General features: G+C 32.8%; 1 protein-coding gene across 1 annotated transcript in view; it reads right to left on the bottom strand.

The window, feature by feature from the left end:
* Positions 1–2,082: 2,082 nt before the first annotated feature.
* Positions 2,083–23,348, bottom strand: part of LOC143252177 (uncharacterized) — a 64,436-nt gene continuing 43,170 nt past the window's right edge. The window contains exons 2-8 of the mRNA XM_076503918.1: positions 13,367–13,430; positions 10,156–10,241; positions 7,442–7,534; positions 6,584–6,643; positions 5,860–5,943; positions 3,071–3,505; positions 2,083–2,679 (exon numbers count right to left, since the gene is read on the bottom strand). Coding sequence (XP_076360033.1) covers positions 2,641–2,679; positions 3,071–3,505; positions 5,860–5,943; positions 6,584–6,643; positions 7,442–7,534; positions 10,156–10,241; positions 13,367–13,430 — 861 coding nt within the window. The 3' untranslated portion in view covers positions 2,083–2,640. The remainder of the gene's footprint in view (positions 2,680–3,070; positions 3,506–5,859; positions 5,944–6,583; positions 6,644–7,441; positions 7,535–10,155; positions 10,242–13,366; positions 13,431–23,348) is intronic.

Below are 23,348 nucleotides of genomic sequence, written 5' to 3' on the forward strand. Positions count from 1 at the left end.
TGTACGGTTTATGACAAATGTTTAAGCGAATTGGCGATTTTTATTGACATATTTCACCGTACTAAACCCATTTGCAATTATCGAATCAAGATTATAGAAACATTTAATAACCGTATGAATTACGCTTCTGAACATCTTATAAAAGAACCATAGAGATTAAACCATACGACGACGCAAAATCTGAAACACATGATAAGATTTGGATAGCACATGTGGAATAAAAATGTAACGCCCACAATAAACAACTTTATACAGTTAAAGCCGTATGCCTTAGCAAAATAATGAAATATTTATCAAGGGCACTGTTATAATAAGTGTATTTATTAAAGAAAAAACGCCCCCTTTCGAAATTCAGGGTGCATATGCACATCCACTGTGGTGTGTAGTTTATTCTATAAATATAGCATCGAGCCTTTTTAATATTATTACTTATAAAGATGTGTATAGATATGTGGCTGTATATTATGATCCTCATTCGTGCACATGTAGTTTTCAATAATCAGTCTCAATACCAGGACTGCGCTTTCAACCTATAAATAATATAAATATCTATATATATACATTCATAGTGCACATGCAAGAAATATGCCAATAATCTTTGAGAACATAATGTTGTTGAGAGCTTAAAATACTTTGTTTCGCGTGACATTTAAAGGATATCATCAAAGTGTTACTAGGGGCCTCGAGCATAATCATTTGTCACGAGCATATATGAAGAAGAACAGTTTCAGAAGGATATCATCAGGTTCACGAGTTTAAAGGTCAATAAAGTTTAGAAGGAATTACTTCAAGCAAAACACATCATCGGTGTGTATCCTCGAATGTCGTCCAACCATCTACTAAATGTAAGAACGAGGGGAGTTTCAAAATAGAGAGAATAAAGCTAAAAGGCAACGTGTTTATTGATTATATAGCAGCAGTTAAAAATGTTCTTACTAGTCAAGTTCTCTATTACACAACTTAGGATATGTGACACTTATCTCCTGATCGACAGTTAAGTATGAAATAGAAGAAGAATGGTACATTGAACTGGAGAGGAATTCCAAAAGGCCCGACATGGCCAGTTGGTTAAGGCGATCGAGTCGTAACCATAGGGTCGCGGGTTCGAGTCTTTGTCACACCAAACATGCTCGCCCATGTAAAAGAGTTGGTGATGGGTGGTGATGACAAGCTGCCTTCTCTCTAATCTTCCACTGCTAAATTAGAGACAGCTAGCGCAAATAGCCCTTGTGTAGCTTTGCGCGAAATTCGAACCAAACTAGATTCTAAAAATCTAACTTAACAAAAATTAGTTTGAACTGTTTTCAAGAATCTAAATTATTTTTCTTCTTCTTTTTCCTAAATCTAAAAAAAAAATGCATTGTTTGTGGAAAACCGAACCACAGTGTTGCAAATCCTGATACTTATCGCTCAATCACGTGATATGTCGCTGTTAAATGTAAGCTTATTATGTCCTAGTGAAGTTTTAAAAACGCATTTAAACACTAAATAAAAACCTATAATGAGCTATAATGACTTTCCCAGATTTCAGAAAAACTGAAATTAAATAAGCGAACGAAAAAAGTTTTCGTTTACTTGTCACACATAGACATGAGAAAGTACGAGTTTAAAAGTGGCTATAATTTTACGAACGTATTCTCCTATGCATTTCAAGTTAATTATAGCACAATACAGCCTATTGATTGTTAAAAACCAATTATACATATGCCCATTTTTTAAACTAATATATGCATTAACTGATGTACCGGTTTAACGCGCAAGGATGATAGAGGGCCTCCCGAAAAGAACACTGAAGAGTCAGATTCGAACATCGCCAACCTTATGACACTCTTAGGGTATGATAACAATCGGTCCAGCGGTTTGCCAGTTATAAACGGAAACATTTTCAACTATTCATTTGCATTTTGTGTCAGTTGGCCAACATTAGTTTTACCTTAAATGTGTTTCTGGGTTTTCATTTACACAAACCAGCACCCTGAAACAATATGATCCCTTTTGTTTAAGCGTTTTAGAGGTTTATTGTAAATGGTTCTAACAGTAAGTAATTCCAGGAAATATTACTTAAAATAACAGCAACCTCACTTAGTAGTTCTACCTTCTTTATTAATGTCAGTTATACCTCCATGAAATACAATACTCTTTTAATGTATAATTTCTCTTTTTTGAAACATTTAAAGATTATTGTAGATGACTCAAACCCCGACTCTATTTATGAGATAGAAACAACAACACCTTTTGCTCATTCAATTTTATATATATAAATGTTACAGAGATAAGCAAAGGGTCGAGCAAGTTTTCGAGGCTTATCTTCAAACTTTCACTGGTTATAGTTACAGATGTTATGCGTTGGTTATCAAACTGCAAAATTTTATCCGCAAATACAAATACCAGAGCACCATTTTTGGTTAGTGTTTTTCCTGTTTCGACGTTTATGGAGAGTCTGGAACCGTAACGTCATTTTTCCATTAACCATCTTACTTTTTTCCGTCCGGTTGACACGTTTGTCATAATTGTTTCCTTTAACCTTTTCACGTTGGACAGGTCCTTCAGATGTTTAAGTAGCGAGATTCGATAAGCTGAGTCCTTTTCCTTGATGTAACACGAACTTTTGTTATACAATTGCCATGGCAGCCAATCCTACTAAGCGTAAACATCCTCACTATTTGAATTTATCTGTCTCTGTAGGGAAGAATATTCAATCACATGTAAGGTGAGAAACTTCATTTTAAAAGAAAAAAATCTTTCAATAAGTATGATTTTTAACAATTCCCTTAGAAAATTCAAATTATCCAAAGTTGATGAAACCTTAGATCTCGATTTAGCTAACACGACAACTGATTTTATCGTAAAATATAACGAAATTAACGAGTTAGAGGAAATAACAGTTTCATTGAGTATTTAAAAAAAAATAATAACAATCAAATGCTAAGAGTAAATTACTCAATATAAACCCTCGCAGTCAGACTAATGACCCACAAAAATTACGAAGATTATTCCAATCAAAGTAATCAAAAGCACAGCCAATTCATTTCATTTTATATACAAGTTTATAATATATGACTACGCATACGTGTTGATCATTACATAGTGGACGTTCTTGTATGTTGTGTTCCTCAAATCTCATACGACGTTGATCAGAAACTTCTAGTAAAGTTTTATTCTGATTTTGTTTCAAGGACGATATGGAACTTTTAGGACTCTCAGAACAAGCGAAAACAGTATCTTGTATCGCTATGTTCGGGCGATCGTTTTTAGATTCTTCAATTTGCTGACCTTCGGGCTCATTCATCGACGAATGGTTAATATCTTGAGTAGTATTCTCTTCCGAGATGTAACTGAGTTCACTACAAACATTCGACCTGGAAGGAGATCCCTCCCTCCAAGAAACATTTGGACATAGGTGGTTGGAGGAAGTTGTTGTCACCTGTACTTTTCCTGGAGCTATGATAAACTTGGAAATTTCTTGTTCCTGAGATAACGTATGGAGACGTATGCTAGGAACTGTCTACATGGAAATAAGAAACGTAAGCGTTGTTACTTGCCGTGTTATAAGATTAAACAAAATTTCGTTTCACATATTTACATACACATTATTGGAAGCAAAGAGTAACTGTTCGGTGGAGGGCTGGGAGTTAAACTTTCAGTATACGCATGTGATTCTATTGATAAATGGGTTTACAATTGATTCGACAAATTTTTATTTAACCATATTTGTGTTAGTGAGTGAATGACGTATGTGATTTATAGCTATTGGAAGTTGTGAGTGATGCTTTTGTGAAGAAAAATAATGCAAAGTTTCTTCTAATATCAAAGTAATTATCTGTTTTTAGTTCTACCTTATTTTTCATTGAAATTATTTTGCCATAGATTCATCTCAAAAGATAGTTTGATTTGTTTTGAATTTTGCGCAAAGCTACACAAGGGATATCTGCACTAGTCATGCATAATTTTGCAGTGTAAGACTAGAGGGAAGGCAGCTAGTCATCACTACACACTGCCAACTCTTGGGCTACTCTTTTATCAACGAAAATAGGGATTGACCTAAACTTATAACACCCCCACGGCTGAAAAGGCGAGCATGTTTGGTGTGATGGGGAGTCGAACCCGTGACCCTCAGATTACTAGTCGACCGCTCTAACTACTTGGCAATGCTGGGCCAAGGTGGAAGAAAACAGAGAATTCTTGATTGTGTTCGGTACTTTCTTTCTAACTTTGCTCAACCAAAATTTCCAGAAAAGTAAAACGTATTTTGTTTGTTTATTGTAGGTAAATTAAAGTTGAGTTCGCGAAGAAAAGGCCTTTCAATTTTGCTTATCATATAGATTAACTAAATGTATACTAAAACAGTTGTTATTTTACGTAAAATAATGTAAGATTGGTTTTTGCTTACCTGCGTGTGTATTATTATTATTATTATTTTCATGTTTAATTATTGTTTAGTCTTCGTGGTTTTATGACGTGTTTCTGTTATTCTTCCCTTTTCACCCCCCCCCCATGTTCTGTTTCCACCCCTTTTTGCCCTTGTATATACGCCACTCTGAACACGATTATGAGTTCCTAATTGGTCAGTTCATCTCATTGTCATGACCACAATGCTTATTCTTCCTCTTATAACATTATATAGATTTTTAAACGTTTAAAATTCATACTACTATTTGTTACGCCAAGCTCTGGGTAGTTTATATGATAAAACTGTTTTATCAGTGAAAACAGACGTAGTGCTACTGATTTGAATACATATTTGATTCACGTTTTAAAATTCTTGCATTTGTTGCAGGTACGCCATTTTGGTAGCATGTGATTTAGATGATCCCGTTGTAATAATATTTTTTTCCCATTTGTTTGTAGTCAAGCACAAAGTTGCACAATGGGCTATCTGTGCTCTGCTTTCCATGGGTATCGAAACCCAGTTTCTAGCGTTGTAAGTCCGCAGACATTTCGCTGTGATACTGGGGGGGGGCATTTTTTCTTTCATTTTCAGAACAATAAGCACGTATACACACAAATTTATAATGTATACTTTGCATTATTTCAAAGTTTATTAAAATTGTAGGAAATGATCAGAGCAAACACTATTAATCTTTAAAACTCCATGATCACCCAGAGGCCTAACTTTCCTGGATCTCCAGTAAGAGTTACTCTTCCTTTGAAACCTGAAATAGCGGTCATGATCAGTCATAATAAAAAATTCTTACCTTTGTTCTCCTTTCACCACAGAATACCTTCTGTCTTCGCATTGTTGAGTGAGTATTTGAAAAATGAAACAATTTATACAGTATATAGTAAGAGGAGTTCTGTAGTCTTTTCTGTGTATGTTTTGGTAATTAGTATTTACATACAATTGTTTTTTGTTTATACGGGTTAGAAAATTGGGTAACTTACGTATTGTTGCTTAGATTCTTCATCAATATTTAGCAAGAAATTGATCAGATATTATTAAACGTATATTATCCATATAAAGTTCTTGTTAGTTGCATTAGTTTGATGTGTTTTATCTATTCTATTTTTAGTAAACATTTCATGCTAAAAGTACCTAATTATACGTCTTTAGGCATTTGCGAAATAGTGTAGCATGTTTAATTTCAGTGAGAAAAACGTTAAATAGCATAGAATTACGGATCTAGGAAATCGTCGCTTGAAAACCCATGATCGGATACCTTCATTATATACGTACTGATGTTTACTTCCGTTTGGTTGAAAGAGTTTGAACCCTCGAAAAAACAAACTAAAAATCTCCCACTACTTGGAAAATTATTTCTAAAGTAATTTTCCAGTGATTTTAGAATAATATTCCGAAATAATTCTAACCTTATTTTAAATATAATTATTCGTAATTCATATATTCAAATAAAGGCTTACCCGACTGACTGTCGTCTGTCCAGGATTACCTCTTCCAGCCAAATATTCTTGATACTGGGACACCACACACAGAATGCAATATACCTGTTACAAGGGCTAAAATTTATTATGTATTTGAAACAAACGAATATCGAATCAAGGCATCTTATGATGTGCTATTGAAATGTGTACACCTGTTTTAGCGTTACTGCTGCATTGTAGTTTATTTTATGTTACAACTTGGGATATTCATTCCACTAACTCCCCACGATTTGTACGGTAGTAAAATCTGGTTCGTGGGTGTGAAAAATACAGATAAAGTTATGAGAAATTGAATAGTATCATTTTTTACATCTATTCATATATAGAATTTCTGTCTCTGACTAACTTTTTAACAATCTAATTAAGAAATAAGCTATTTTGCATAAGTAATGAAACACTCGTGATAAATTGACAAACAACAGTTTATAAGCATAATAAAGTAATTTATTTTTGGGGGAACATACTACGCATTTCGACGTAACAAGTTTCCTTCATAGCTGGATGCAAATCATTGTTTTATCGAAACATGTAGCATATTTCTCCCAGAATAAACTACTTCGTTATGCTTATAAAGTGTTGTTTGTCAGTTTAATGTTATATTTGCATGACATGCTTCCAATACACAAGTACTAAAACAATAGTTTTATTTGATAAAGTTTTTTTTGTAGTAGCTGATAAACATGTTTAAAATGTAAATACTCACATTTAAAGCACAGATTAAAAAGTCCATCAGCAAAAACAGTGGCAATAATGAGTGGAATTTCTGTACAAAAAGACAAATAGAAAAATAAATGAAGTTGTATTTTATTAGCTATTAGGTCTTCATATTTACCTAAGTGTCTTATTAGGAAATGGTATAGTTAACACGACGATATTTCATCTTTTGTAAACTACGAAATCAAACAATTCTTCATTTTTTTCTTTTAGAAACAAACAAAACTGTAAGTTTATCATTGTACTTACGTTAATTGTTACTTTTCATTTGTAAAATACAACATTAAAACAATTTCTTTATTTCTTAACATCTCCAATATATCGGTGTTAAATAAATGTATTGTTACTCAATATTTTAAAATACATGTTTTATAACTGAAATGAAAGGAATGTTATGCTATTAAATGGTTCAACGATAAACACCATTTTGTAACCCTTTATTGCGTGAAAATAGAGTGGAAAATGTTTTTTTCTTTGAATTTATTGTTTAAATAGATATATAATGCGTAATAACTGGTTTTCCAAATATATTTTAGTGAGTTATAAATGGTTACATTGCCTAGAAGTAATATTATATTCATTTGAGGATCCAACAGAAATAACATCTTGGTTTATTTAAGCTGTTAACTGGAAGTAAGAGCATCCATCTACAAACTGAAATATTTGTATGTGTATTAAGCAACAAAGATATATTTGTTATTTGTACGTTACAATGTGCAATAGAGGATTAAGTGATCCATCTTCTTCTTTTAATTATAAGTTACGTACTTTTAAAGCAACAAAATATTTAAAAAAAATACGTCAACCAATCTTAGGTAACAAATGATTTCGTAACATAAATACTTACAGCATCACAAAATAGATATAAAGAAATGACGGCGTGGATTAGTGTTGTTACTGTGGTGCATAGTATCCATGGTAAGAGAAGTAACCTGCTATCCTAGAAGAAAGTACTGTTGTTAGAACTTGTTCTATAACTTTTTTTGTTTAGTAAGAATTTTAGCTGTTCCTTAAAAACTTTCTTGTGTCAAGATCTTTCACAAAATGAATATTAACAATCATTTTTCCGTTTTGATAGAGACCAAACACATCAAAACCGCATTAAGTCCAAAGTGGTTGTGTAACAGTTTATGTGTGATAAATAAAATACTTACAACAATATTTATTTTTTAATCGATATCTGTAAATTGACATGTTGTTTCTAAGTATTGGAAGGCTATGCGAGTATTTCAACCGTCAAAAAAAAATTCGCTTATTATTCTCTGCAAATGTTAGACCGCGTCGAAACACTATTTTTCAGGGCTTTATCTGTATTGAAAACCACATCTTAAACCAGCAAATTCCCAAGTTCTTCCTATACGATCCTACTTGCACGACCACAAACAGCAGTTATGAACCATCATAATTACAGAGCGATTTTCAAAGCTTTTAAAATCATAACAAGATTAAGCTTAATTGTAATCGTATTCTCGTAACCCCATTAACAATTTGTAGCTTCTTGCTAGAAGATTAAGTTAGGGTATTTTAAAAAGTCATAGGGGTTTCTGACTGAACCGTAATTATCAGTAAAGAAGTAATAGCAGGAAGGGTATTTTAAGTGAATCATATTTGTAAATAAAGAAAGAATTGACCAAAAACTGTCAGTAAAAACATAATGATATGAGGCTTTGACTTCTGATTGAATTTTAATTGGACACTAGAAAGTATTAACTAAGATACTCACTTTAAAAGTTTTGCATAATCTGTTGAGTTTAACTTGATGTAAATTATTATTAAAAATATTTAATGCTGATCTCTGTCTAAAATGGTCAGTTACGTCACATATTATTCCAAACCTTATGTTCTATTAACGTGGCTCTGTATCTCACTTGTCACGATAGCATCAAGTATTGTTACTTTTACATTGGCTGCACAATGCTCTAGTCTAGTTTCTTTGTAAATTTTAAACCAATGGATTGTCTTCGTGAGTTTAAGGAGAACAAAGATGACAGTGCAAGATAAGGATTCTATTCTCTGCTTCTAAGCCTGTTTTTTCTTTAAATCTCTATTAACTTGAATTTAATCAACTATTAAGAAAATCAAAGAAGGAAGCTATGAATTATATGAGCTTCCTTTTCTCTCAGCATTCATTCCTCTTTCGCTCAGTCTATTATTCTGAAGTGTTATTCTGTTCAGCTTTTCGTTATAGTATTTGCTTAAGTGGTTGCAAATTCCAGAGTTACTGACAGGGCTATTGTGCCCATGTTTCCTGATTCTGGTAGCTAAGGCTCGAATCGTTGACCCAATATAAACAATAGCTAAAGGATACCTGAGAGTCACAAGGAGGGAATAAACTGACCTAAAGAAGATCCCATCTCACATGAAATAAGAGCTTTGATTCATTACAAGCAGAGGAGAAAGAAGGATATGAGACAAGGTATAGCTTGCTACACATGAGACAAAATATAATTAACCAGATTCTTATAAGAAAGTATAACACTATCCATATGGGAAGCAAATTTGACTCACGAGAAAAATAAAAATAGTAAACTGTCTTCTACTAAACGTAAATAATTTGGCATGAAAGAAACACGGAGGAACATAACACAGAGGAAACAGAAACGAATCTTAAGAACATGAAACAAGGAGAAACTTAGTCATGTGATAGATATCATGTACATGAAAGAGCAAGGTACTCGACTCACATAATTCAAAGGGAAACATGATAGACATAAAACAGGTACTACACCATTATCATCCAATAAGAGTAAACATATGGAACGGGAAGAAACTTGATAGACACGAAACAGGCAGTTAAGAAAAACAAACAAACGAGTCCATGAAGAAAAGATATGCAGGAAGTAAAAGGGTTAATGACGGCGAATGGAAAGTAAGAAAGAACTGCAGTTAAAGGAGGTTTGTTTTGAGAATTTCGCGCAAAACTACTCGAGGGCTATCCGCGCTAGCTGTCCCTAATTTAGTAGTGTAAGACGAGAGGGAAGACAACTGGTCATCACCACCCACCGCCAACTCTTAGGCTACTCTTTTATCAACGAATAGTAGGATTGACCGTCACATTATAATGCCCCCACGGCTGAAAGGACGAGCAGATTTGATGCGACCCAGATTCGAACCCCAAATTACGAGTCGAACGCCTTAACAAACATGGCCATGCCGGGCCTATTTAAAGTAGGATACGATGAACATTAGTAAAGAGAAAAGAGCTATACTGTATAAAAAGGAATGCTGTAATGAATAATTAAGTGGTATGGTTAGAGATGGGCAGGAAAAAGAACATACCATTTTTAGGATTAATTTTTAAAAAAATGTTTCATTATTTTATACAGTAATAAAATTCCGTTTTCATAACAAATATCTCAATCTTGATCTTAGCTATTCTTTCCTGTTATATTCTTAGGGGAATACAATTAATATACACGTTTTTACAATGACATAGAACAATCACCATTTCAAAATACATTTATATTAGCCTACAGTATGAATTATGTTCGTTCGAGTATCAAGTTCTCATTAATCATAAAATAATAATTTGTTAGTTAGCTATGAAAATACTATACTTACCACACACAATCCAATCAACAGTAACACAGATGATGGAACACAAAGCCCGGAACAAACGAGTAACATTATATTCAACCCGAACAATACTATAACGACAATATATTAATTTACGTCAAAAATATAAAAACATTTCAACAAATAATTAGTATCACGTCAGAAATAATTATTAAAATAATAAGAATATTTGGTGGCAGAAAAATAAAAAAAAATTATCGAAGGAAACTAATCTACAAAATATTGTATTTATTTGTTTTTCGAATTTTGCGCAAAGCTACACGAGAGCTATATGCATTATTCATCCCTAATTTAACAATATAAGACTAGAGGGAAGGCAGCTACTCATCACCACCCGCCACCAACTCTTTTACCAAGGAATAGTAGAATTGATCGTATCATTATAACACTCCCATAGCTGAAACATGTTTGGTGTGACGAAGATTCAAGCGTCCTAACCTTCTGGCTATGCCGAGAGGACTGTTGTACTTACAACTTTTAATCTATATAATCTGTTACTAGAATTGATATGTTTCACTGTCAAGAGAAAAATATTGTGGTTTTCATAACTACAGGTGTTATAGTTTCAACTGAGATATTAAGTTGATGCTTTATCAAAAAAAAATCATTTACGAGTTCGTTATGTAAATTAGATCATCAGCTTAAACCAAGAATTGCTTTTGAGACACGTGAAACTGGTGTTTAATGTAACTGTTGTAAATTTATCATTTCAGTTCCCGATCAGTTTAAAACGAAACGAAAATAGCTTTCGCCATACCTTGTATTTATTAACAACATCCTACCTTCGTTATTAGTTTATGCACTCGTTTTATACAAAACAGAAGAATTCTAATCAAGCTAATTACCAGGTACTAAGTAGTTGTCGTACGTGTTCAGTTGCAACACATGGTATATGTGAAATAAAAGTGTCTGTCATACTCAGACTACCTAAACGGTACTAAGTAGGTGTTGCACGTGTTCAGTTTCAGTACATGGTAAGTGTGAAAGATAAATACCTTCTGGTATACTTTACACAATTACTGAGTTGCCAATGCGTTTTTCTTTGCAAAAATAGACTCGGAGGTTTGTTTGTCTAACGTTTGTTTTCGTACCTCGACTTTCGTCACTGTGAAATGTACAGTATTACAAGTTATCGACTTATACTCACATAGGAATCAAAACTGCTCATTAATTACAACAAAATAGTAAACTGGTTATTAGTACAATACATTAATACGTTGAATACTAAAGAAAAACTACAATGTTTTGCAATTTAAAATACTTTGTACTTGCTTTAAGCAACTCAATGCATATTGAGAATCCGGCATAAGATAGTCATGTTGTGAACCTTTATACCTATAACACATTGTTTGACAAAAACGCTAAGAAACGAGACTAAATTTGAAGAAGGCGATAATTTTAAGTTCGAATTATAGACCAACAAATAAAATTAAGTTTAGAAAACCTTAATATATATTTCAACTTTATTAGAAAGAAGACTGTGAATAGTTTTCTCAATTTGTAGATACCAGCCGTTTCGGTTTTTCTACTTTTTATTACAAATCAATGATACGCAAAAAGGAAAATCTTTCATTAAAACCGTATAACAGATCTTGAAGCCTTTGTAACGTATATAAACAATTTACGTTTGAAGTGAAGAAAAATGTGATCTGTATTTGTTACCATCTCTCAACTAATAAGCCAATTTTACTTTTTCACTAATATGATTACTTCAATAATTTATCGCAGGAGGTACTGAATTCTATGACAGCTCGGCTCGGCATGGCCAGGTGCGTTAAAGTGTTCGACTCGTAACTTGAGGGTCGCAGGTTCGAATCCCCGTCACACCAAACATGCTATCCTTTCAGCCGTGGGAACGCTATACTATGACGGTCATTCTCACTATTCGTTGGTAACAGAGTAGCCCAATAGTTGGCGGGGGGTGGTGATGACTAGCTTCATTCCGTCTCGTATTACACTGCTAAATTAGAGACGGCTAGCTTAGATAGTCCTCGAGTAATTTTGCGCGAAATTCAAAAAACAAACAAAGAATCTTTGACAGCATTTTACATACGAAAAGTGCCTTCTCGAAACCTATTTTGCGTGTGGAGAGGTGGGGGGAACTGCAGTAATCCTCAGAATGTACATAACCTCATACGGTAATTTTCTACATACACTGATATGTTTATAATTATCATTTTATATTTGACACTCAAATTCAATATTATCATATTGTCTCCATGGTACTATAAACATGAGGGACTTTTCTTACTCCTGTTGTCAGCATTTCAATGATTAATGTTTTGTTTTGTACACTGCTTACACTTTGTTGTCTATAAAACTCTAGATGCTTGTTTACGATAATACACTACAATATGTTTCAAGTCTTTATACGTTAATGTGTAGTTTTGTTTAATTTTTATGTTTCCGATAAACATTTTTTATCTTTACTTAAAATTACAATTCTTACTTATGTCAAAAGTATAATGAAACATTTTTAAAAATTTTCTGTCAGATTTTCCAACCCACTGGTAACCATGGCAACATGGCTATACTCGTTTCGCATGTGAAAGACAATATTCTATAAGTAATTATACAAAACATTTCATTTACCGATCTAATCATCCGGGCATTATAAACGAACAAGACTAAATAAACACACACACATATACGGTATTAGTTTGTCCGTGAAATAAATGTTGATGCACAGCTCTAATAATTGTAATACATTATTTTTTCATTGCTTTCCAATGTTAGGCAAAGTTTATGTAACATTATTACTGCTTTACTACTCTTTTGTTTTTTAATTTTTACTTCACATATCGATAGAATACTCTAACGATTACCGTAATTAAAGCTAATAAAATTACATACTACAAGTGAGTTCAAACGAGCCCCAGGTTTAGATTAGTTTAGGAAATTGTTATACGTTCGTACAAGTTCTAGAGTTCAGCTAAGCACACTTATCTGATATTGTTAACATTAATTCTAGATTTTGAGTAAGTAGACTTACCTGGGTTACGTAAGACTAGTATTACGTGTTAACACTAATCCAAGAGTTTAGCTATTGAGATTTACATGAGTCACCTGAGACTGTTATTACGTTAGCGTTAATTCTCGATTTTATAGAAGTAGAGTTACTTGGGTCACATAAAAAAAAAAAAAAAACTGGTATTACGTGTTAACACTAATCAAAGGTTCAGCTATGGCGACTTACCTGTGTCATCCAAGACTGTTATTAGGTGGAAAGTAGCAAGGGTAATCGCAAGAGTGTATAATCCCTGGAAAGAAAAGAAGGAATATCTGTTATTTTGTCCAATAAAAATGTATATTTATTTGTTATCCATTACGGATGTTTGTACTATACTATCTCACATCTTTGCTTGTACAATACAGTTATCATACGTTATTTATAATACCCGTAATTTTGATTCGTGATGAAATTAAAAATCACCTGAAATATAAGACCTCGGGGAGAAATATCCTTAGCATATTTTTCGTACAAAGGCAATATAAACCACCGTAATTGATTTATTAAGGCATAGTTGTACTACTGAAAATGGCTCATTAGCTTTTATCATTTTTAATTTTGCGATTACGGTATATGTGAATATAATTTTACTGGTACACCCTGGTAGTGATGGTACTCCTCTTCGTAGTCGGGCGTGGTTATGAAAATAATTATAATTATAGTCTGGTGATTGAGGCACCCCAGGCATGCAAAACGCTACCTCTATATAACTGCTTTTCCTTTGTACATTAAAGCAGTGAAAACAAAATACACCAACGCCATTTTAATTGCAACCCCAAAAGAGTTGAAGAAATCGGAATAATCAGGAAATAAGATATTCTTCAAGAATTTCTCACATTTTAAAAGAATGAGTATTGCAGAACTTAAATAGATTAAAAGCTATAGAATATAAATTATAAAATATCATTTATGAAAGGATGTTGATAAGTTTGGTTAGTTTTTAATTTCGCTAGTCGTCCCTAGTTTAGCAGTGTAAGACTAGAGGAAAGGCAACTAGTCATTACCATCCACTGCCAACTATTGGGATTGACCGTAACTTTAAAAGGCCCCCACGACTGAACGGGCAAACATGTTTGGTGACAGAGCATATTTGGCGTGCATGTAAGCCTTTTGTAGAAACATAAAATGTCTTTCATTTTAAATATGAGACACTTAAGATTAAAATGATGTTTGCCAACTACAAATTTCCATGCACCTAATGAGAAGAGGAATGTGTGGGCTCTACTAGTAGGTGGCTATCGACTCGTAGAAAATAGGATATTCTAGAGAAATATGAGAATTCCTCAAACATTACGTTGATGAGAGCTGAGAGGGAAGAGCAATTAACAATTCGAGAGAATTTCCTCATTGTTGTATAAAACCAACAGAAGTCGATGACACCACTTCTTCTCCAATGTAAGCTTCAAATTATAATTTTCTCGTTAATTTTTGCTTATATTCAAGAGTTGAAACATTGCAGACGAAGTAAAGAGAAACTATACAATGAGATGAATCGTAGTACTTATGTACTCAAGTTGGTTTACATTAAAACTGTATTATATAAAACTACTTTAAAATTTCCGTAATAGCTTAGTTTGTATATTTATGCGATTCACCTATTTGTTTGTGCGTGTTTGCTTGTTATAGAATCCTGATTTATACATAACTCACATAAAAGCGACAAATATTAGAGCTCACCAATATAACATTGCTCATTTAACAAGTAATTGGGGATAAATACAGCGTCTCAACCACTGCAGTGCTTGCTGTATCCTGGGTGACCTGATGAGGTCTGATATTGGGCGAATACCTTCGTTGGCACTGGATATAGGAGACAAGTGGTAGCTGACATATTGTTATATGTTTTTCTGTATTTTCACTCAGGAGTTCTTAGCACTACTATTAGCCGAAAGCATATTAACAATGAATATTTTTATTCTTTGAGAAATCAACAGCCAAATACCACAGTTACTATATTGCAGAAGTACTAATAATACTTAATTTGCTTTAATTTGTTCTTCTAACAATATGTTTCAGATACTCAGGAGTAGTGAGATGTGTCAAAAGATGAAGAAATATTCAATATTAACTTTGCCATTTCAACCTTACAAAGTAAAAATATCTATATATTCATCTACTTATTTGTTACAGTTTTATATTTTCATCAGAATATCTAAATCATTTTTTTAATTTTACAATTTCTTCATAATTCGCTTCTTTAACAATGATTTGAATTTTTCATTCAAAAGCTACCTAATAATAGAAAATATGATAAGAAACATTTAGTAAATCTACTTTAAAGAGTTGTATTAAACATCTATTTAATAAGTTTGATCTTATTGTTTGCTATTTTAGTATTCTTTTTCATTTCCGTTAGGGCCCGGCATGACCAGGTGGTTTAAGGCGTTCAACTCGTAATCTGAGGGTCGCGGGTTCGAATCCCCGTCGCACCAAATATGCTCGCCCTTTCAGCCGTGGGGGCGTTATAATGTGACAGTCAATCCCACTATACGTTGGTAAAAGAGTAGCCCAATAGTTGGCGGTGGGTGGTGATGACTAGCTGTCGTCCCTCTAATTTTACACTGCTAAATTAGGGACGGCTAGCGCAGATAGCCCTCGAGTAGCTTTGCGCGAAATTCAATAACAAATAAACAGACAATCATTTCCGTTTGATAAAAATTTTGTTTCTTTTAAAATTTTATCCTTTATTTGGACTTATTTGTTAATCAAAACATTACACCATTGAACTGCAGAACTGTTCTGCAAACATGACTTACACGAAAAGAAGTATCGAGAAAACTCTTATTTTCTGGTAATGTTGATTACACTGGTCAGGTCATTTAACTCATAACCTGATTTGCATGTAGAAAATATGAAAACTCAAACACATTTCCATTAACTGAATGTGAGTGAATGGTACAAATGAACTTCCTTTGATAGTTAATATGTATAAATTCCATGTTAAACATACTGTTCTTAATATAAACGACATACAGCTAAATATGTTGTTATGTAGGGGAAGCACAGTCTGAAAATGAATTACTGTTCTTACCAATGATGGATTAATAATAATAATTAGTTTGGTACATTTTACGTTTCACATTATTAACCTACTTCTATTTTTTTGACCTAATGATTGATTTCCAAAATAGAAAATATTTTGACTGTGTGTGTGTTTCTGTTTCTTGTAGGAAAGCCACAGCGGGCTATTTTCTGCGTCCACCGAGGGGAATCGAACGCCTGATTTTAGAGTTGTAAATCCGAAGACTCATCGCTGTCTCAGCGGGAGACAAATATTTTGAACACATTTAATCAGCTGTTTATACACGGATTTGGAATTATTCAATTAGGGCGTGGAAAGCATTTGGTAGCCTACGAACACGACACAGTTGGATCTTGTATAAAAACGGGGTTGTATATTATTTTCTGAGTGTTTACTACAAAATTTTGGATAAATTAAGCTTTCTTGACTTTTTAGGTTTTGAATGAAGGTGGATAAGAAAATATTTTCCATTGAATTATTGTTTTGTCAACTTTACATATACTCAAGTTCTGTTCACAGTATACAGTAGGTTAAGCTAAATCTTAGTTAAATATACGTTGTTGCAACAGATATGATCGATTAGAGCGCGTCTAGACTGGATGTGACATCTTCCAAGTTATAACACGTTTCACTTTCGAGTACCTTTATGATATTTTAGTCTTATGTGATTTTATAAGTTTGTAATTTGTAAGTGTTTATATTGTAAACTTTACTTTCCTTCATTGGGCTACAAGTGGTACTATAAACCACAAAGTCGTTTCGCCTTTCATTGACGTTAAACATTATTGTTCTTATAACATTTGGAATGTTCGGTTGTGTTCTTTTAAAACTTTTTTATTAAAAACGACGTTGTTCAAAAGGTTTGTTATGTTTCTCGCAAATTCGTTACCGGTATTAAACTAACACGACTTGCTCCCAGAATTAAAACTAACTCAATGATATAGAAACACGAGCTATGATATTGTTGGTGACTGTAATTGTAGTTTGCCTACTTATAACCGCTCTAATTATGAACTGATGGACAAGAAGAAAGGCGTCTTGTCAACTGTACCCACCACTAACATTTGGCCTTCTCTTCTTTGATAGAATAGTTGGATTTGTTCTTCACTCTTCTAATGTAATTACTTGTTAAAGTACCGGCTTTATGATTTGACCCTCTGTGTACAATGAGAATCGGACATAAATATTAAGTCAATTTAGAGATAGGTCATATGTTTTACTCCTCTTACCAATGTTGTTGTTGAGAAACTAAGAATAAAGCAGAGGATAATAATGATTAGTAACTGAAACGTTTGAATTATTATAAATGTGTACTGCTACTGGAATGACATTTTATAAATAAGACATAACGACATTGAATGAAACTACACAAAATACAAGCAAAAAAAAAAAAACCCAAAATATTTTAATTTGACAAATCTTGAAAATCTACCCATTTCATTTAAACCAGAAATTATTTTTGTTCAACACCGTAGTTTATTCCTTTTCTTTATGTGCTGTTACAACGTTAAAATCTGATGTTCGATGCCTCGAGATGATCACAGTGAAAAGAGTCGCTGTGAAGCATTCTTCCATTTTCAATAAGTTTTACAAACTTAGAAAAACATTTAAGAAAATTCATTTGTTTTTAAAATTTGAAAATAAAAATAGATCCACAAAATAATATGATTATCGTTTAGTAAACTTCTTTACAAAAACAAATGTTGTGGTTCCAGACAGCTGTACGTCTGTGGACTTACAACGCTAAAAACTGGGTTCCGATACCCGTGGTGGGCAGAGCACAGATAACCTATTGTATAAACTTTGTGCTTAACTTAAAACAAGCAAACCAGACATACAATGAATATTTTTCAAGATTAAGAGTAAGGCAATTTCTTAGATAATTATTTTTAGGAAGGACTCTTTTAATGTGTCTTGTTTAATCATATAAATGTTTTAATGTGTCTTGTTTAGTAGTATAAATGTTTAATGTGTCTTGTTTAGTCGTATAATGTTTTAATGTCATACTCAATCGTATAAATGTTTTAATGTCATGCTCAATCGTATAAATGTTTTAATATGTCTTGTTTAGTCGTATAATGTTTTAATGTCTTGCTCAATCGTATAAATGTTTTAATATGTCTTGTTTAGTCTATAATGTTTTATATTTGTTTGTTTAGTAAGTATAAATTTTTCGTATAAATGTTTAATGTGTCTTGTTTAGTCGTATAATGTTTTAATGTCTTGCTCAATCGTATAAATGCCTTAATATATCTTGTTTAGTCGTATAAATGTTTTAATTTGTCTTGTTTAGTTCTATAAGTGACCATTTTGATGTTACCAAACTTCAACAATATTACGGAATTATAGCACGAAAATATGTGATGACGTGTCTTTACCTTATATTGCTTTCTCGTTTCATTATCCACAGGAAAAAAATATTAACTTCTAATCCTACAGTTAATACCGAAAACCCGACTGCGAGTTAGCCAATGATTACTCAGTCTTTAAACTACTGTAAGTATCCGTGAACACGATCTTGGATAGGAATGTTACATTTTACATTTAAGTGCATTTATTTGAATCCATTTCAAAGGTTATCCCGTTATAAATCGATTACTACATAAAAAATATACATTATCACTCTTTGCGTGGAAGAGTTCGAAGCTTCCTTCAAACATATTACTTTTGTTCTTGAGCTGGACAATTTAGTCGAAGAATTTAAGTCTTTTCGACTGTATAATGGATAATGGGTATCTCTAATGAAGTGCATCCCATCTTGGGGGCGTGTCATCATTGTGATATGCATATACAACAAAACACGAGAGTGTAGCGTTAACCTTATATGACTTTATGACTGATTAACTTGTTTCCATTGCTTTTAATTTATATATTAGCTAGACATCAAAAGCAGAAATAAAATGTCGTAGTGACGCTATCTATTAAGTTTATTATATTTGCCAAAAGTATTAATACACACAATTTTCATTCTTAACACAAATATATTTTAATATACAAACTAATGCAATTTATAATAACGGTTATTACAAACAATTATTTATATGCAAAAAATTTACAAACTTACAAACGATACTAAGTGTGTTATCTTGTCTGGAACTGAATATTTTATCGACGGTTCACGTGAAGCATATTAATTCTATGTTGATACACAGGTACACTTCACTTGACTTCTTCACACGTTAGTTTATTTTTCCTAACGAAAATATTTAATGTCCTTGTGGAAATACTAACGTTCGAAGTTAATTCACTGAAGATCAACGGTTTGTAATATTCGAAATCTGTAAACGTTTCTGGTCAAATATCTCTATTCTCCGATTAATAAGCGTTTATCACCAATACAGCTTCCAAGGTTTGTAGTATACTAACTGTAGCAAACTAATAATATTAAACTGCCTCTTGGCTTGTTGATGTATAATCTTTTAGGGTGAGGTTTTCGAAGTTCATTTGGCAACAATATTCAAAAATACGCTAGTGCTTTCGTTAAACATATATTGTTGATTCTTTAGCTTGAGAATCTTCTACAAATTTAGAGAATAGGCGGGATTTTCTCAGTAAACATTTAGCAATATAAGTTACATGTATTTTTAAATAAATATTTAACTAAAATTAGCATTAATATTAAAATAAATATATAATAATAAATCCGTTACAATTTATTTTATTACTTGTTTTGAGTTTACATTTAATTTTTATTTTATTTTATGTCAGTTAATGCTATGCAAAATGTTAGAGGTTATTCTATAGATAAATGAAATTACAATATAATCATTCATACGCTATACAGCAGCATGAGTTTTGTTTATTGATAGGTTTCCATTATTCATCTGAAAATGGGAAATTATACTTACATATGAGACTTGCTCTCGACCAGATCGATACTTTTGTGGTAATATACATGTCATGCGTGTTATTATAAATCTCACAAGCTAAAATAACGAAATTTTAGCTATTTTAAATTTAGATGTTGAAAATATTTGTTTGTTTGTTTTTGAATTTCGCTCAAAGCTACTCGAGGGCTATATGGGCTAGCCGTCACTAATTTAGCAGTTTAAGACTAGAGGAAAGGCAGCTAGTCATCACCACCCACCCACCGCCAACTCTTGGGCTACTCTTTCACCAACGAATAGTGGGATTGACCGTCACATTATAACGCCCCACGGCTGAAAGGGCGAGCATGTTGTGTGAGACTGGGATTCGAACCCGCGACCCTCGGATGAAAAGCATAGGAATGTTTGACACAATGTGTAAAACGAAATTACCTTTTATGTAGTTCATGAGCCGGTTTCAACTTCAGTTATTCTTTTCGAGAGATGTACGAAAGAGATATAATATATATATACATACATTTTTATCGACTTTAACTATACAACCATTTCTGTATTTAAGAAATAAAATTTGTTTTTTAGGACCGATATTAATTTTTGTGTTCTTTGAAGACTTATCTCAGTATATAAATATTTACATTAGACACGAGAAATAATGTAATGTTATTGAAAATACAATGAAGAGAATTGAAGAACACTGAATAAAAGCTCAGTGAAAACAAGTTTATGGTCTGGATCGCGAAAAACATTGTTAGAAATTTAATAAGGGTATCCATAGTCGAATCTTAGAATTACAGTATTTTGAGTTTAGTTATAAAAGTATCTTATATAGATTGAAAGAAATGGGATGAATTGAAAAAGAAAGAACCGTCGTAAGCTTGTTGCAGTGAAAAATATTCATTTTTAATCAAATTGTCACTAATATTATTATGCGGCATATATTTCAATTATTAGGATCTCCTAAGATATTGATAGATAATTTCCGAAATGCTTTTACACAATTTGTTTGGAGAAAAGTTTACTGTACGAAGAAGAAACGCTTTATCTTGATCTTTCGAAGAAAGTGGGTTGAATTTTATGTCTCTGAGAGATAAATAAAACATTTTTAGGTTTCGGTATTACATAACAATCTTCTTCGACCATTCGAATTACAGTCGAAAACTATTTTTATGCGAGAATATCAGCTCTTAGGATTTCTTTACAGTTCATGTAGAATCATGAAAAGATCTTGGAACACTTTATAAAAAATAACTTGAAAATCACTCAGTTTGTTTGTTATTCAGCACAAAACCAAACAAAAAGCTAACGGTGCACTCACTGCCCACCGTGGGTTTCAAAAGCAGGTTTCTAGTAGTATCAGTCTGCAGACGTACTGCTGCGCCACTAGGGGTGGGAGGGCACGCAAACCATGCACTCTCTTTTTCTAAATGTGTATATGCTATATCTTACAGGGCATCTGTTTTGTTATTTTTCGTGGTTGATAAATAATAAAATAATAGTATCCAAGTTAAGTAACTTGTAGAAAAATATTAGGTTAACCTTTCCATCGCTTACAGAATTACGAAATGAAGGACGTTTGAACCAGTTGATAGCTGTGATAATAACACAATTTAAACATATTATTAATATTGTCGTAATAATCAGTAGTAACGAAAATGTATATAAAAATGAACATATTCAGCACTAACAAGGTAGTATTCTAAAACTTTTCACAAAGAAAGAAAAGTAAACATATTTTGGATAGACTGTTGTTCTAAATTTCAAGAAAATAAAGACACATGGAAAACAATGTGTAAAGGCCTAGCCGAAAAACGTGACGTAGACAGTGAAGACTCATACGTGATGCACCACCTTTCACACTGTGATTAAAGTAAAAAAAAAAATGTAACTGAAAATCAATCGTGTTTGTAAAGCAACACAATGATTGGTAACAGATGGCATATGTATTTTTAGTTGAGTTACAAATTAACTTTTATCAAACATTCTTTAACAATTACATTTAACTACTTTACCAAGAACAGGTAAATCGTATATTATTAGTAATTATATCCATATAAGAAACGAAAATAATTTTAAATTAGTTGGCTTATCTAATAATATTATTAGCTTAGGCAAAAGTATTTTATAATGTTGTTGACTCAAAATACAAAAAGTAACAAAAGTATTGCATATTTCGCAGCTTAGAACAATTAAAGAAACAATGGTGTGTGAGTTAGCTAATAGACAAAAGTGACAGATTATATTAACATGTATGTATATATGGACTAAACAAAATAGGTGATTAGAATTTTTTAACGAAAGTTGGGGCCTGGTATGGCCGAGCGCGTTAAGGCATGCGCTCGTAAACTGAGGGTCGCGGGTTCGCATCCGAGTCGAGCTAAACATGCTCGCCCTCCCAGCCGTGGTGGCGTTATAATGTATACAGTCAATCCCTCTTTTCGTTGGTAAAAGAGTAGCCCAAGATTTGGCGGTGAGTGGTGATGACTAGCTGCCTTCCCTTTAGTCTTACACTGCTAAATTAGGGACGGCTAGGTGCAGTGGGCTAACAACCTACTCACTTAAACACCTGTTACGGAAACCGCAGTGATTGCGGCCCTATGTTCCTTAGAAAAAGGAATTGAGTGGCAAAAAAAAAGCTGGAATAAAGAATGCCGATGGTTCATCATAAATTAATATATTGTAAAATTTCAGAATTCTGTATGTGTGATATGTACACAATTTAGTTTAAAATTATTTGTCTTTTGACAAAATAAATAATGATTATGTTATTATATTGCATATGAGGAAACTGATTGCTTGAATAAAACTTGAAACAAATAGTTTCGTTGTTTTACCAAAACTATTTAAACTATTCTCCTAACAAGACGCTGGGACAGCAGTAAGTCTACAGATTTACAACGCTAAGATCAGGGGTTCGATTCACCTCGATAGACACAGCAGATTGGGTTGTGCTCTGAGAAATCACACACACATCTAACAGAGCGTTCAACTCGCAGTCTGATAGTTGTAGATTAGAATACTCGTCACCGAACATGCTCACCCTTTTAGGCATGGGAGCATTATAGTGATCGGTTAGATGCACTATTCGTTGGTAAAAGAGTAGCCCAAGAGTTAGCGATGGGTAGTGTGGACTAATTGCCTTTCCTCTATGCTAACACTGCTAAGTTATGGACGGCGAGTACAGATAATCCTCATGGAACTTTGCGTGAATTTCAAAATAAACCAAATCATCTACTATTTTGCAATTATCAGTTTGAGGTTGATGACTAGGGACAAAAGAAATATTGACTTTACTTCGTAAGAAACGCATAAAAACAGCATC

This window comes from Tachypleus tridentatus, chromosome 6, assembly GCF_004210375.1.
Source record: "Tachypleus tridentatus isolate NWPU-2018 chromosome 6, ASM421037v1, whole genome shotgun sequence".
Classification (NCBI taxonomy): domain Eukaryota; kingdom Metazoa; phylum Arthropoda; class Merostomata; order Xiphosura; family Limulidae; genus Tachypleus; species Tachypleus tridentatus.